A 14,834-nucleotide genomic window follows, 5' to 3' on the forward strand; every position below is an offset into this window, starting at 1 on the left:
GCTTTCATCGGTTGGGGCATTGAGAATAAAAATTGGCAGCTCATGCTGCAGCTGTACAGAACCTTAGTTAAGCCTTATTTGGAATATTGTGTACAATTCTGGTCGCCACACTACCAGAAGGATGTGGATGCTTTGGAGAGGGTACAGAAGAGGTTTACCAGGATATTGCCTGGTCTGGAGGGTATTAGCTGTGAGAAAAGAGGTTGGATAAACTCGGTTTGTTCTTACTGGAACGACGGAAGTTGAGAGGTGACCTGATAGAGGTTTACAGGATTATGAGTTGCATGGATAGAGTGGATAGTCAGATGCTCTTTCCTAGGGTAGAAAAGTCAAGTACTAGGAGACATAGGTTTAAGGTGCATGGGGAAACGTTTAGAGGAAATGTGCGAGGCATTTTTTTTTTTTACGCAGAGGGTGGTGAATGTCTGGAACGCGCTGCCCGGGGAGGTGGTGGGAGCAGGTACAATAGGGGTATTTAAGGGCATCTAGACGAATACATGAATAGGATGGGAATGGAAGGATATGGACTCTAAGTGCATACAGTTTTAGTTTAGGCAGGCATCATGAATGGTGCAGGCTTGGAGGGCCGAAGGACCTGTTCCTGTGCTGTACTGTTCTTTGTTGTTCTTTGGACCAGGGTGTCACTGAGGGAATGGTCCCTTCAGAAAGCTGCAAGGGGAAGATGTTTTTGATGGTGCCATTATCCTGTAAGTTGTAGAAATTGAAGAGACTGATACATTCATCGGGGAAGCTGATTGGGTGGAATTTGAAGACAGGGGAACCCTATTGTGGTTCTGGAAGTGAAGACAAAGGGTGACAGCAGGAGAGCAGAGGAAGTAGTCTGACAAATCTTTAGGATAAATAATGCAGGCAGATAATGCAAATATTATACAGGCAGTAAAATTCATGGCCAAGACTCAAAGGTAAGAATGTTTGCTGGCATATTTCAAGTAATCGAGAAATGTTATCTGGAAATTCACCAAAAATGTGGGGGGAAAAAGTCTTTGGCAGCACGATAAGAGAAACACTACCCCTTCAAAAACTGGGAGTTCTTACAGGATAAAATAAATCTCTCCCTAAGGGTAGATAGGTTACATGTAAACGAAAGACAAAGAAACTTGTGAGGAACAACAAAGCAGCTTTGGAAAAATGTTTACAAAAGACAGAATAGACAGAAAAAAGTGGTGGTGTAGCATTGGGAGGTAAAAGGTAATGATTTTGTGGAAAGCTATAAAATGAATTATTCTAGTCAGACATCTCCAATGCAAATTAGCATCAGGGTGGGCTATCACCAGGAAGGTCATTGGCAGGAAGACAGGTTGCTGTTATTAAGAGATGGGAAGGGCATACAAGAACCGAAAAAGTATTTTAATGGGAGGTTTCAGTCAAACAAATAGAAACTGGGAAAATTAGCGTGATTTCTTAACCAACTGTGAATTTGTAGACTTATACAGAATGGCATAGATGGCTTAACTGGATTCAGTGCTCTACATTCCAATGGATTCAATGTTTTCACATAAGCTTACATTTTATTTATGTTTATTTATTTATCCAGGCAGTCAGCAATTTCACATGAACATAAAGGAAAATCACTTAAAATTTATAAACTGACAAGTTAAAAAAATAAAGCCAGTAAAAAGTTTAGCAGTGCACACATTTAACTTACAGCAGCAGTTTCAGCAAGTATCCTGAAACGGATGCTCTATACAGTTATATATTGTTAGCAACTGGTGGTTACAGAAACAGTTAATGTTCTACACTTGAAAAGTTTATGATTGTTTAAATCTACTTTGTAACTAAGGTGTAAATATATACAGCTGTTCAATGGCTTGTGTATCCTATTGGACAATATTATTTGAACAGGAAGCTGTTGAGATGGTGGCTCCATTGCCCAACAATGTAAAGTAGTATAATTAGAAGTAAATTGATTGCATTTAATACAGACTTGCATCAGTATTTAGCTTGTACATCGCTTTTTTTTACATATACAGAATAAAGGTTATTTAATAGTTCTGAATTAATAGGTTTCACCACACTTATCCAAGTCCAGTATAAGACTCTTCAGTAACAAACTAATAATTTCAGGTAAGAATTTCCAGTATTGTCAAAGTTACTTTAGGTAGCTTCTACATAAAATGTCATTAGTAAGAACAGAGTTGGTTGGGCAAGTCACGGCGACCAGTAACACTGAGAACCACATCAGAGTTATTCATGCTTCAGATATTTCAGATTTACTGAGAGCTATGGCCAGCTCCAAATCCTCTTGTTCTTGCTGATTTAGTCTCGCTAGTCGCTCCTTCTCCGCTCGTTCACTCTCTCTTTTAGCCCACTCTATCTGGTCTTCCTCACTGGGGTACTGAAACATTTAAAAAAGACAGACTGTTTCTTACAAATGGCAGATAAAAGACAAAAATAAACCGCTGACGTGTTTTATACCAGCAATAGTGTCACTGCTGATATAATGATAAAATCACGGTTTACCTTCACACCTACACAGAAAACAGTGAATTGGCAACAAATATGAATGCTCCCTCTGCTGGCACCAGTTCATAACCTTGGAGTGGCCTAAAAGCTGATCTAGAGGACACTAGCTGCAAGCTAGTGTAGCTAGTTTCTCAGGGTTGAATGGTTCCTGGTCAGGTTTAAAGTTCTCGGCTCAATTGTATCTGATAGATTAATTTTGAAGTGCACAGGGACGCACAAAACATTATAATAGGGAGGGAGACCCAACTAGAATCTCCACACAGCTTAGAAAATTGATCATCTTTCCCAAAGCATTCATATTTCCATTCATATTTTTATCTACAAACAGGAAAACAAAAATTACCCCTTTTAGAATAAACTCTGCCTTGAAGCTGAAACAATTTCCCTTTTTATGGTTGCCAGATTCACAAGTTATGTTGCATAGTTGCACATTGAAATCTGTTCACTTTCTCTATTTGTCGAATTTACTTGCAACACCATCCCACCAACCCTGCCAAAGAGTCGAGACCTACAGGGCCCAGACCTACAGAGTCTTGTTTCTTCAGAGTACTAAACAAGAGGGCATTTTATGCACCGAGGGAAATTTGTGCAGTGTGGCAACAGATGCAATTCTGGTATTTAAAAACAAACAAGGAACAGTCCAAGAGAGGGAGCAGGAGTCAGCGAAGCCTAAGAGATGAAGTCTAGGGGCATTAATTAAAATGAATAATTTAAAGAAGGTACTTATTAAATTCTAAAAGAGAGGATGGATTTTTGTTTTAAGATCATAGACGGGCATCTGAGACCTGCTGTTTGCAATTCCTGCACTATGTGGGAACTTCAGGACGCTCCATGTGCTTAGAAAGTGTCTCCAGCTGCTTGATCTCATGCTCAGGGTCTCTTGAGCTTGGAGAGGCTGGAGTTCCTGCAGAGCAGGAATACCCTTGTATCAGTGTTTACTGAGGAAGAGGATGCTGACAAAATATCAGTAAAAGTGGAGATGGAGGTAATGGATGGGGTGAAAACTGACCAGCAGGATGTACTGTAAGGGCTAACTATGCGTAAGAGTGGATAAGTCACCTAATTCAGTGGTTTGCAATAATTATTGAGGCAGTCCGAGTTAAAGTGACTTTTGGAGAGAATTCCGAGGCCAGATCTTTGAAAGGTTTGTAATCGTTCATAAGAGAGTTAGGATTTTAATGAGATTGTGTAACTCACAGTGAGCACTGGTGTCTGGGTGGGATGCTGAATAACCTGTTGGACCTATCGTGGTCACATCTGCAATTTTCGTGGAGTGTGGTGCATTTAACCAGAGTTCGCTTGTTATTTCACATTTACCTCATGTTAATTCTGAAGTTAGACTAGAAGGTCTATAAGGTTCTCTGCCCTTGTATAGTAAAGTTTGTTTCGTTTGTTGAAAAAGCTTGTAGCTTTATTGTGCAATCTTGTAGCTTTACTGTCTTAGCAAATACCAGAACTCGATGTTGCCATTTGTACCAAAACAAAATCTCAAGATACATGATTTTTGTACCCGAGAACAAATCATCAACACGGGCAAACAAACAAACACACTTACAGCATTGAAGTTTGCAAAATTTGTGTTGTCTCCTATGTCTTTACTCGGAGAGGTAGGAGCAAATGGATCAAGATGATTTTCTTTATGGAATGAATCCCCTGAATTAAATGGATGGAAAGGATCATTTATCTTGAAGGAGTCGGATAATTCTGACTTCACAAGGGAAAGTCTTTTACCTGCGTTTAAAATAATACAAAAACATTAACTGTCTTGACATGAAAGGGTTAACTTTTAACCCAATTAAAATCTGAGGAGGAGGAAAGCATCATTGTAAATTTAGAGAAAAGGAAATTCCCAACAGAGAGCAAAGGACACTTGATTAACTTTGTCTGAATAATTAAAAGAAATAGAATTAGCATTTGAAACAAAGCTATGCCACTTCTGAAATCATCCTTACCAGGTGGTGGTGGAGGGGGTCTTGTTGGAGTGCCAACCTTTGGTGGTAATGCTGGAGGAACCTCTTCAGTTTTTATAGGTTCCTCTGTGAATCCATTTTTTCCAAAGGCATCGTTACCATGGTCCATTCCTGCAGCAGAACTAAACGGATCTGCATGGTCGGACTGAATGCACATTCAAAGAGAAAACAGAATGAAGAACATCATCAGTGATATAAAGCTTGTGGCTGTGAAGGACATTCTGTAGGTGTAATACAGCAACAAAGAGCTTTTACAAATGTCCAAAGGTCTTAAAAGAAGGGGCTGCTGAGCCAGTAGATGCATTGGTTATAATTTTCCAAAATTCCCTGGATTCTGGAGAGGTTCCATCAGATTAGAAAATAAGTAAAGGTGGGGAGACAGAAAGCAAGGAAGTATAGGTCAGTTAGTCTAACATCTGTCATAGGGAAAATGGTCAAAGCTATTATTAAGGAGGTTATAGCAGAAAATTTTAATGCAATCAGGCAGAGTCAACCTGATTTTGTGAGAAGGAAATCATGTTTGGCTAACTTATTAAGTTCTTTGAGGAAGTAGCAAACAACATACAAGGGAAACCTGTAGATGTTGCGTTTTTAGATTTCCAAAAAGCATTTGATGAGGTGCCACATAAGGTTACTAGAAAATAAGAGCTCACAGTGTTAGGGGTAACATGTTAGCATGGATAGAGGATTGGTTAGCTAGCAGGAAGCAGAGAGTGGGGATCAACGGCTTATTTTCAGGTTGGCAAGCTATAACTAGTGCTGCACCACTGGGATCAGTGCTGGGACCTCAACTATTTTACAATCTATACCAATGACTTGGATGAAGGGTCTGAATGTATGGTTGCAAAATTTTGACGATGACACAAATATAAGAAGAACAACAAGTTGTGAAGAGGAAATAAAGAGTCTACAAAAGGTTATCAATAGATTAAGTGAGTGGGCAAAAGTTTGGCAGGTAGAGTATAATGTGGGAAAATGTGAGATTGTCCACTTTGGCAGGAAGAATTAAAAAAAGGATATATTACTTAAACAGAGAGATGGTGTGCTAAGTTTTAAAGTTTATTTATTATTAGTAGGCTTATATTAACATTGCAATGAAATTACTGCGAAAATACCCTAGTCGCCACACTCTGGCGCCTGTTCGGATACATTGAGGGAGAATTTAGCATGGCCAATGCACCTAACCAGCACGTCTTTCGGACTGGGGAGGAAACTGGAGCACCTGGAGGAAACCCACTCAGACACAGGGAGAACATGCAGACTCTGCGCAGTGACCCAAGCCGGGAATCGAACCCAGGTCCCTGGCACTGAGGCAGCAGTGCTAACCACTGTGCCACCGTGCTGCCCTAGAATATGAATCACAAAAAGCTAGTATACAGGTACAGCAAGTGATTAGAGAAGCAGATGGAATATTGTCATTTATTGCAAGGGGAATGGAATATAAATGTGGTAAAAGTTTTGAGACCACATGTGGTCTCTTTACTTAAGGAAATAATTGCATTAAAAGCAGTTCAGAGATCTCATGAGGAGAGATTGGACAGGGTGGGCCTGTATCCACTGGAGTTTAGAAAAATGAGTGGTGATCTTTTGAAACAGTTAAGATACTGAGGGGACCTGTCAGGGTGGATGTTGAGAAAATGTCTCCACTTGTGGGAGAGGCCAGAACCAGGAAACACAGTTTAAAAATAGGGGGTCTCCCATTTAACACAGAGCTGAGGAGAATTGTTTTTTTAAATGGGGGTGTGGAATTCTCTTTCCCAGAGAGCAGTGGAGGCAGGGTCATTGAATATTTTAAAGACTGAATTAGATCATTATTGATTGATAAGGGAGTAAAAACAGGTAGACAGGAAAGTAGAGTTGAGGCCACAATCAGATCGGCCATGACGGAGGAAGCACATGGGGCAAAATGGCCTCTTCCTGCTCCTAATTCGTATGTTTTTATGTTTGTTTGAACGGGACTTGAACCCACAACCTTCTTGCTTGGAGGCAAAAAGCTGCCATCTGATCCAAGGCAGAGGTGGTCATGAGACAAGTGTATTACACCATCATCCTTTATCCCATTTAATCTCTCTTGTCCTCAACTATCAGGGACATTCCCTTTTGTTCTTCCAACCCCTTCCTTATCCTGCCTCTGTTCTTGCTTAAAACCTGTTACATCTCTACCTTTCTCCAATTCTGATGAAAGGTCAATGCCTGAAACAAGAAAATGTTCCATGTATCCATTCTGCATACATTTATAATTACCTTTGATAATGTGTTAAAATCTGCAAAACCACTTCCAAATGAATCATTTCCAAACATTGAGACAAAAGGGTCAGCAGCTGGAACACAGAAAAATAATGCAATCATTAAAAATGTCAAGTTTCATTACAAAGAGCATCATTTTATTTTTCCCGTGTCAGTCAGGTCTACAAGGCTCTGGACAATCTTCTCCAAATGGTTTATGATTGCAGCTTAAGATTGGCTAAAAGAAATGGGTAAAGATTGATGCTCACTATTAAATAATTACATTGTTGAAAAAGACAGAATTAAATGTTTGAAACTTTTTTTTTGAAAACTTGATTCACAGGAAAATATTTTCACACATTTTAAAGCCATTTGAGTATCCATTCACGTTAAACTTTTAATGCATCATTACACATTAACATGTGCATTCACATGTATTTTATGAATGCGTGTATTGCACAGATATTTTTTTTAAAACCATTATATATTTAGGTGTACTGTTTATCCCTCAGTCACAAAAGAGATTATCTGATCATAAAGATATTGCTGTTCATGGGACCTTGTTGAGTGCAAGTCGGCTGTTTCCTGTAACAATCACTAAACTCCCCAAGTACTTTATTGGCTGTAAACTGTTTTGAGATGTTGTGAGGCTGTGTAAAGAGACAAATAAGTGCAAGTTCTCAAGACCCAAGTTTTGCATCGGAACTGTAGACGTAACTCTTACTTTAATGCGATCGCAGCTCGCAATAAATAAACAGCAGCTGTGGGGGAAAGAAAAACTGGCAAGTGGCATATTTCCTTCCCATGTTGGTCGATGTTGCTGTGTAACATGGAACAAGTTCAGAGGGCTGAGGTAGCTCGTTTGATTGTGATCTCTGGAGTTAGCTGCACCTGGGAATCGGGGAGGGAGGGGGGTGGAGGAAGAAAAGGGAGTCCCTGCAGCATACTTGAGAACATGTAAATTGAAGTTCTTGCCAGTGAGTGGGTAGCTCGTTTTGTACAAGTGCCAATTTTAGTAGAAAACACCTTGAGCATAACTTAGGAACTATACTTCATTATCTAAAGATCTGTCACCATGATGTGAAACTTCGCACTCTTTCCCTGTCATTAAAGTGTGAAACATTCAAAAATGCCATACAGGAAAAGATCCAGTGGCCATCTAGCCTTCCTGTACAATTGTAATAGCATTTGCGCCATACTGTCGACATTCATGGGGTTATGGGGATAGGGCCTGCGTGGGACTTTGGTTGGTGCAGACTTGATGGGTCGAATGGCCTCCTTCTGCACTGTAGGATTCTATGATTCTGACTCTCTAGCCCAATCAGAGCTGTGTGATTATCTGGGAGATGTGAAAAAATTAAAAAATATATAGGGGAGGAAACCTGGAAAATTGATTTATAACCCCATTTGGCAATCAAAATATTCCAGGATATCAAAGTCCTGATTGGCAACAAAGGATACCTACCTACTCACGGCCCCAGCCAGTTAAAAAGTCCAGTTTTCACGAGGTAATTTAGTGAATCAACACATACTGTATAAGCTGGTAATCTGTTCTACCATTGAGTCATGGACATCCACAGCACAGAAAAGCCCTTCGGCTCATCATCGGTTGAAAGGAACCACTTAACTATTTTAGTCCCATTTTCCAACATTTGGCCCATAGCCTTGTATGCCTTGGCATCACAAGTGCACACCAGTCCACCATTCTGAGAAAAGAAGAACTGCCCAATATCCAACCCAGTCCTGCCCTTGCATGCTTCTAAGCATGGCCCCCTTTCTTCCCTAGCCAGCACAATCTGGTTCCTTAATGATTTTACCAACCTCGGTCAAGTCTGGAAGTATAGAAAATCAGTTCTTTGAGCCCACCCAGGTAAGTAAGGTATTTTAGACTGAGAAATAATCTTAAACTGCCCCTTTGCATCCTTTCCAAAGCCTCAACATCTCCAACACAGATGAAAACACGATACTAACTGAAACCTACGCAAGTTTATCATAGAATCATAAAATCCTAACAGTGCAGTAGGAGGCCATTCAGCCCATCGAGTCTGCACTAACTCTCTGACAGAATATCTCACCCAGGCCCACCACCCCGCTGTATCCCATGGCTCATTCATCTAGCCTGCACATCTTGGGAAACTAAGGGATAATTTAGCATGGCCAAATTGACCTAACCTGCACATCTACAAATACATAAAGGGCAAAAGAGTAACTAGGGAGACAGTAGGACCTCATAAGGATCAACAAGGTCATCTATCTGTTGATCCACAAGAGATCGGTGAAATCCTAAATGAATATTTCTCATCAGTATTTACTGTTGAGAAAAGCATGGATGTTAGGGAACTCGGGGAAATAAATAGTGATGTCTTGAGGAGTGTACATATTACAGAGGAGGTGGTGCTGGAAGTCTTAAAGCGCATCAAGGTAGATAAATCCCCGGGACCTGATGAAGAGTATCCCAGGACATTGTGGGAGGCTAGGGAGGAAATTGCGGGTCCCCTAGCAGAGATATTTGAATCATCAATAGTCACAGATGGAGTGCCTGAAGATTGGAGAGTGGCAAATGTTGTGCCTTTGTTTAAAAAGGGCTGCAGGGAAAAGCCTGGGAACTACAGGCTGGTGAGCCTCACATCTGTGGTGGGTAAGTTGTTGGAAGGTATTTTGAGACACAGGATCTACAGGCATTTAGAGATGCAAGGACTGATTAGGGACAGTCAGCATGGCTTTATGAGTGGAAAATCATGTCTCACAAATTTGATTGAGTTTTTTGAAGGGGTAACCAAGAAGGTAGATGAGGGCAGTGCAGTTGACGTTGTCTACATGGACTTTAGCAAGGCCTTTGACAAGGTACCACATGGTAGGTTGTTGCATAAGGTTAAATCTCACAGGATCCAGAGTGAGGTAGCTAAATGGAAACAAAATTGCCTTGATGACAGAAGACAAAAGGTGGTTGTAAGGGTTGTTTTTCAGTCTGGAGGCCTGTGATCAGCAGTGTGCCTCAGGGATCAGTGCTGGGTCCACTGTTATTTGTCATTTATATTAATGATTTGGATGAGACTATAGGAGACATGGTTAGTAAGTTTGCAGATGACACCAAGATTAGTGGCATAGTGAACAGTGAAGAAAGTTATCTCGGATTGCTACGGGATCTTGATCAATTGGGCCAGTGGGATGACAAATGGCAGATGGAGTTTAATTTAGATAAATGCGAGGTGATGCATTCTGGTAGATTGAACCAGGGCAGGACTTATTCAGTTAATGGTAGGGCGTTGGGGAGAGTTACAGAACAAAGAGATCTAGGGGTACAAGTTCATAGCTCCTTGAAAGTGGAGTCACAGGTTTCATTGGTCAGAACATTGAATACAAAAGTTGGGATGTCTTGTTGAAGTTGTACAAAACATTGGTAAGGCCACATTTGGAATACTGTGCACAGTTCTGGTCATCCTATTATAGAAAGAGTGCAGAAAAGATTTACTAGGATACTCCCAGGACTTGATGGTTTGAGTTATAAGGAGAGGCTGGATAGACTGGGACTTTTTTCCTCTGGAGCGTAGAAGGCTGAGGGGTGATCTTGGAGAGGTCTATAAAATAATGAGGGGCATAGATCAGCTAGATAGTCAATATATTTTCCCAAAGGTAGGGGAGTCTATAACTAGAGGGCATAGGTTTAAGGTGAGAGGGGAGAGATCCAAAGTGTCCAGAGGGACAATTTGTTCACACAGAGGGTGGTGAGTGTCTGGAACAAGCTGCCAGAGGTAGTAGTAGAGACGGGTACAATTTTGTCTTTTAAAAAGGGGTAAGATGGGTATAGAGGGATATGGCCCAAACGCAGGCAATTGGGACTAGCTTCGGGGTTTTAAAAAAAAGGGCAGCATGGACAAGTTAGGCCGAAGGGCCTGTCTCCATGTTGTAAACCTCTATGACTCTATCTTTGGACCATGGGAGGAAACTGGAGTATGTAGAGGAAACCCACACAGGGGAAAACATGCAAACTCCACACAGACAAGGCTGGAATTGAAACCAGGTCCTTGGCGCTGTGAGGCAGCAGTGCTAACCACTGTAGAAGTTCCAAATGATATGCTTTGATTTGTAGTGGATTGATCTGTAAATATAACCTGCAAACACTATTTGCTTTGGCCTCACAGCACAATAACCAAGGGAGAAATGCACACAAACGATAAAACACACTTGCATATCGTTCTTTTTGGCTGATTTGCCAAAAAATGCATGTAAGAGTTAAAGTACCATCTGAAGAACTGAAATCACCTGCCCAATAAGTCTAATATTCTTTTTCTTAAGTTTACTTGTCATAAATGCAACTAGACACTTCTGGTTTGCCAACTGGCCATGTGCCGTTGGTGTTCTGTTGTATTACTAGTGTTTCCATTGGACAGCACCACATCAGGAAAACAGAGAAAGAGAGAAATTGGTACGACAGAGAATGTTTTGGGGGAAATCAGACAGAGAGAGATCAGGAAGCAAAAGACTAAAAAATGAAAGGATAATATTGGAGAGATATCAAAGGGACAGAGAGAGCAAGTGAGAGAGCAACAGCAAGCTCATGGTGATGCCACGAAGATGGTACTAATATCAGATCAGCAGAGACTCCATGTAAACAATAGCATTTATATGTACATGAGTGTGTTCATGTATTTCTAACCATGTAAACAGCACAGAGTAGAGATTTGCATGTGTATCACTAAATTTTAATTTCTCACCTGTTTCAACAGTGGATGAGACGGTACCACCACCAGGAGCAAATGGATCATTGGCTTTCAATGCTTCAGTCTAAAATCAAACATATTTAAATATGATCATTCGGAATGAAAAATCAGATATCTGCCTACATGGGGAAGTGGGGAGATCAAAGTCACATCCTCTGCACACTCCCAAGGGGTGGTTACTAATTTAAATAAAGGTATAATGTAGAGAATTGGAAAACAAATAAAAATAATAATCTTAAAACACACGGGGAAATATAATTATATATGCTGATTGAAAGTTTCTTTTTTGCATTAATTGTTGGAAAACATTCTGAACACATGATCTCTCAGGTCACAGAAACCCTTTAACACCTCACACAAATGTTTACAGTTCAGCAATTGTCAGCATCATATTTGATCATGGGAGGTACAAGTTTGTTCCTGTCCTCACCTTATGTCCAGATACTTGTCTTTACCAGTATGATTCACTGAATAATCATCCGGGGCAGAAAGTTAGCTAATTTTGAGGCTTTAAGATCAATCACGTACTTCATCTAACACTGAGGATGCACCTTACTAATTAATTAGACTATTGACTTAATTATGGCTGTGCATACATCAAATGATCCATTTTGGAACCAGGGTTAAGCAAATTAATAAATGTTTTTGCATCATCACGCACAAGGCTGTGTAGCAATCTTTTTAGGATATATTAACATGTTCACATAGTCATCAACAATCTACTTAGTGTTAATAAATAATTTTTCAATCATTTGCAAATAATCCTAAAGTGAAAGTTAAAGTTTATTTATTAGTCACCTAGTTGCCACAGTCCGGCGCCTGTTCAGGTCAATGCACCTAACCAGCACATCTTTCAGAATGTGGGAGGAAACCAGAGCACCCAGAGGAAACCCACGCAGACACGGAGAGAACGTGCAAACTCCACACAGACAGTAACACAAGCTCGGAACTGAACCCAGGTCCCTGGCGCTGTGAGGCAACAGTGCTAACCACTGTGCTACCATGCCACCCCCTCTGCCTATGATATTTAACTAACCCCTAACCCAGTATGAGAGAGACATGGGTGACTTTTCCTCAGACTTCGTTCCTTCTCCATGGAATAGCTTCTGCCCTATGACTTCCACAATGACATGGCTAAAGTTAGGAACTTGTGCATAAAGGCTGGAGGGTTAAATATTTGTTCTTTTGTAGTTCTCTGATATGTCATGATCAAGATGAATGGTGGAGCAAGTTCGAGGGGCCGAATGGTTTACTCCTGTTCCTATGTATCATTGGCTGCCTACAGAATCATTGTTAGATCAGAAACTCAGCCTTTTGGCTAAGATCAAGTGTCTTCAGATCAAGTCCTAGATGAGGTGTAATGCCTTATCTTGTCAGCTTGGATCGTATTTGTCTCCCTTGTGGGGACCATGAATTGGGTTCAATTGGATTTCGAATTTGGTCTTTGGAACAAGGAATGGATTGAGGTTGGCCTGGTCCATTCTGAGCATTGGCTTTGTAACTTTAAGGATAGAGTAACACATTTTTAAATAGTTTTATATTTAGTAAAGCATAATATTTTTGTGTACATATCTTGGTTCCATACTTACTGATTCCGCATTATTGTTGGAAATTGTAGCACTGAAAGGATCAGACTCAGTGGATGCAAATGGGTCACTTGAAGATTGTTGAAAGAAGTTATCAGAAGCATCTGCAAAAGGATCTGTGCCTTTAAAAGGATCTCCTCCAAAAGGATCTGCAATGATATTGTACAAATGATTGACAGAAAAGTATCTTTTAAAATCAGAAGGCAAATGATGATTCAATTAACCTCAGTTTAGTTGCTTCACGGACAAGAAATATTCACAGAAATACAGGACAAAATTACTATGAATATAAGGGGCAAGTAATCGCTGTCTGCTTCATAGCTTAACTGAGACAGCCTATCAAAAATGGGAGTCATTAGTACCTGATGGTCAGGTTGCATCCAAAAGAGAAAAGAAAGCTGGAAACTGGTGGCAAATTTAAAAATGCTGATTTCATGCACTTCAATACAAGTTTACAATTTTATGTATATTAATGTGATGATGTACGCTTGGAGAAATGTCTTTGTGCATGGTTGTGTGTTGTGAACTGTGGCTTGCCATTGTCAAGTGACCAGAACCATGTGACCTCCGGTGTCTTTTTTTGAGAGTAAAGGATTGAGACCGAAGCTATTTTACCCACTGCGTGGAACATTGAGGATGGTTAGAGATTTTATCCTTGGTCTGTCAGTAACAAAAGGAATATTGCGACTAACCTTAGTGAGAAAAGTAAAGCTAACCTTGGTTTCTGTTCCTGACCATGATCTAATGACATCTCACAACTTTGTTGGAAAACGTCTGCTTGAGGACATTAGCTGAGTAAATTCCCTAGCTAAGGACTCAGAGATTTCAAAGTTAAAGTTTATTTATTAGTCACAAGTAGGCTTGCATTAACACTGCAATGAAGTTACTGTGAAAATCCCCTAGTTGCCACACACCGGCGCCTGTTCGGGTACACGGAGGGAGAATTTAGCACGGCCAATTCACCTAACCTGCACATCTTTGGACTTCAGGTGTTTGGCAGAAAGATTAGAGGGGACATGATGAAAAAGCTTTTTCACCCAGAGAGCGGTGGCCTTCTGGAATTCACGGCCTAAATTGGTGGTTGAGGCTGAAATGCTCAACTCACATGAAATTTATCTGGATCTGCACATGGAGTGCTGTAACCTGCAAGGCCACAGATCAGGTGCTGGAAAATGGGATTGAAATGAGTGACTAGTTTCTTTTTTGGCTGGCACAGATATGATGGGCTGAATGGCCTCTTTCTACACAGTACCTTTTCTACGGGTCTGGATAGATATGATGTGACTTGGATGCTACTGTCCCTGTGCATCACACCCTACTCCATGTCCAAAATGAGACATGGGCTAGTGAGGCACACACACATGAAGATAGTCACTGGAATATGGTTTAAGTAGATTACTGGAACTCATGGGACTACATGCTTCAAGACAGAGTACAGTAAAGTTCTATGCTCTATTTTGAGAACATGCTGTTTATAGTTATAGAATGCCCCGCCATTCAGACAAGGAGATAAATGATTCTTTTTCCCCCAAAAAGTGAGGTTGGTAGAATTGGAGGAATGCATTTCCATTTACTCAGATGAGTTAAAAACTGGAGATCTCTGATGTGTACAATATGCTGGAGTGGGTAATATGCCAGTCTGTCCCAATTCCCCACAAGTATATGTTGCCAGCTACTTTTGCACGCTGCTGAGCAGAATCCAGATGCTTTGAGGAAGTATGGAATAGTAAATGTTTGAATCAGAGTGGTTTTAGGATTTAATCCAGAATGAAGGGATTTAAAAATACATCAGTAAAAATGAATATTTTAAAAATCAATAAAAAATTTGAATCCTCAAGATTGTTATG

The 14,834-nt window shown here is 40.4% G+C and overlaps 1 protein-coding gene across 4 annotated transcripts in view; it reads right to left on the reverse strand.

The window, feature by feature from the left end:
* Positions 1–411: 411 nt before the first annotated feature.
* eps15 (epidermal growth factor receptor pathway substrate 15) overlaps positions 412–14,834 on the reverse strand; it is a 148,355-nt gene continuing 133,932 nt past the window's right edge. For all 4 annotated transcript variants that reach the window (XM_078218556.1, XM_078218555.1, XM_078218558.1 and 1 more), the window contains 6 exons: positions 12,991–13,136; positions 11,396–11,465; positions 6,699–6,775; positions 4,437–4,599; positions 4,040–4,215; positions 412–2,356 (listed from right to left, as the gene is read on the reverse strand). In XM_078218556.1, coding sequence (XP_078074682.1) covers positions 2,210–2,356; positions 4,040–4,215; positions 4,437–4,599; positions 6,699–6,775; positions 11,396–11,465; positions 12,991–13,136 — 779 coding nt within the window. In that variant the 3' untranslated portion in view covers positions 412–2,209. The remainder of the gene's footprint in view (positions 2,357–4,039; positions 4,216–4,436; positions 4,600–6,698; positions 6,776–11,395; positions 11,466–12,990; positions 13,137–14,834) is intronic.

This window comes from Mustelus asterias, chromosome 8 (genome assembly GCF_964213995.1).
Source record: "Mustelus asterias chromosome 8, sMusAst1.hap1.1, whole genome shotgun sequence".
Taxonomy (NCBI): domain Eukaryota; kingdom Metazoa; phylum Chordata; class Chondrichthyes; order Carcharhiniformes; family Triakidae; genus Mustelus; species Mustelus asterias.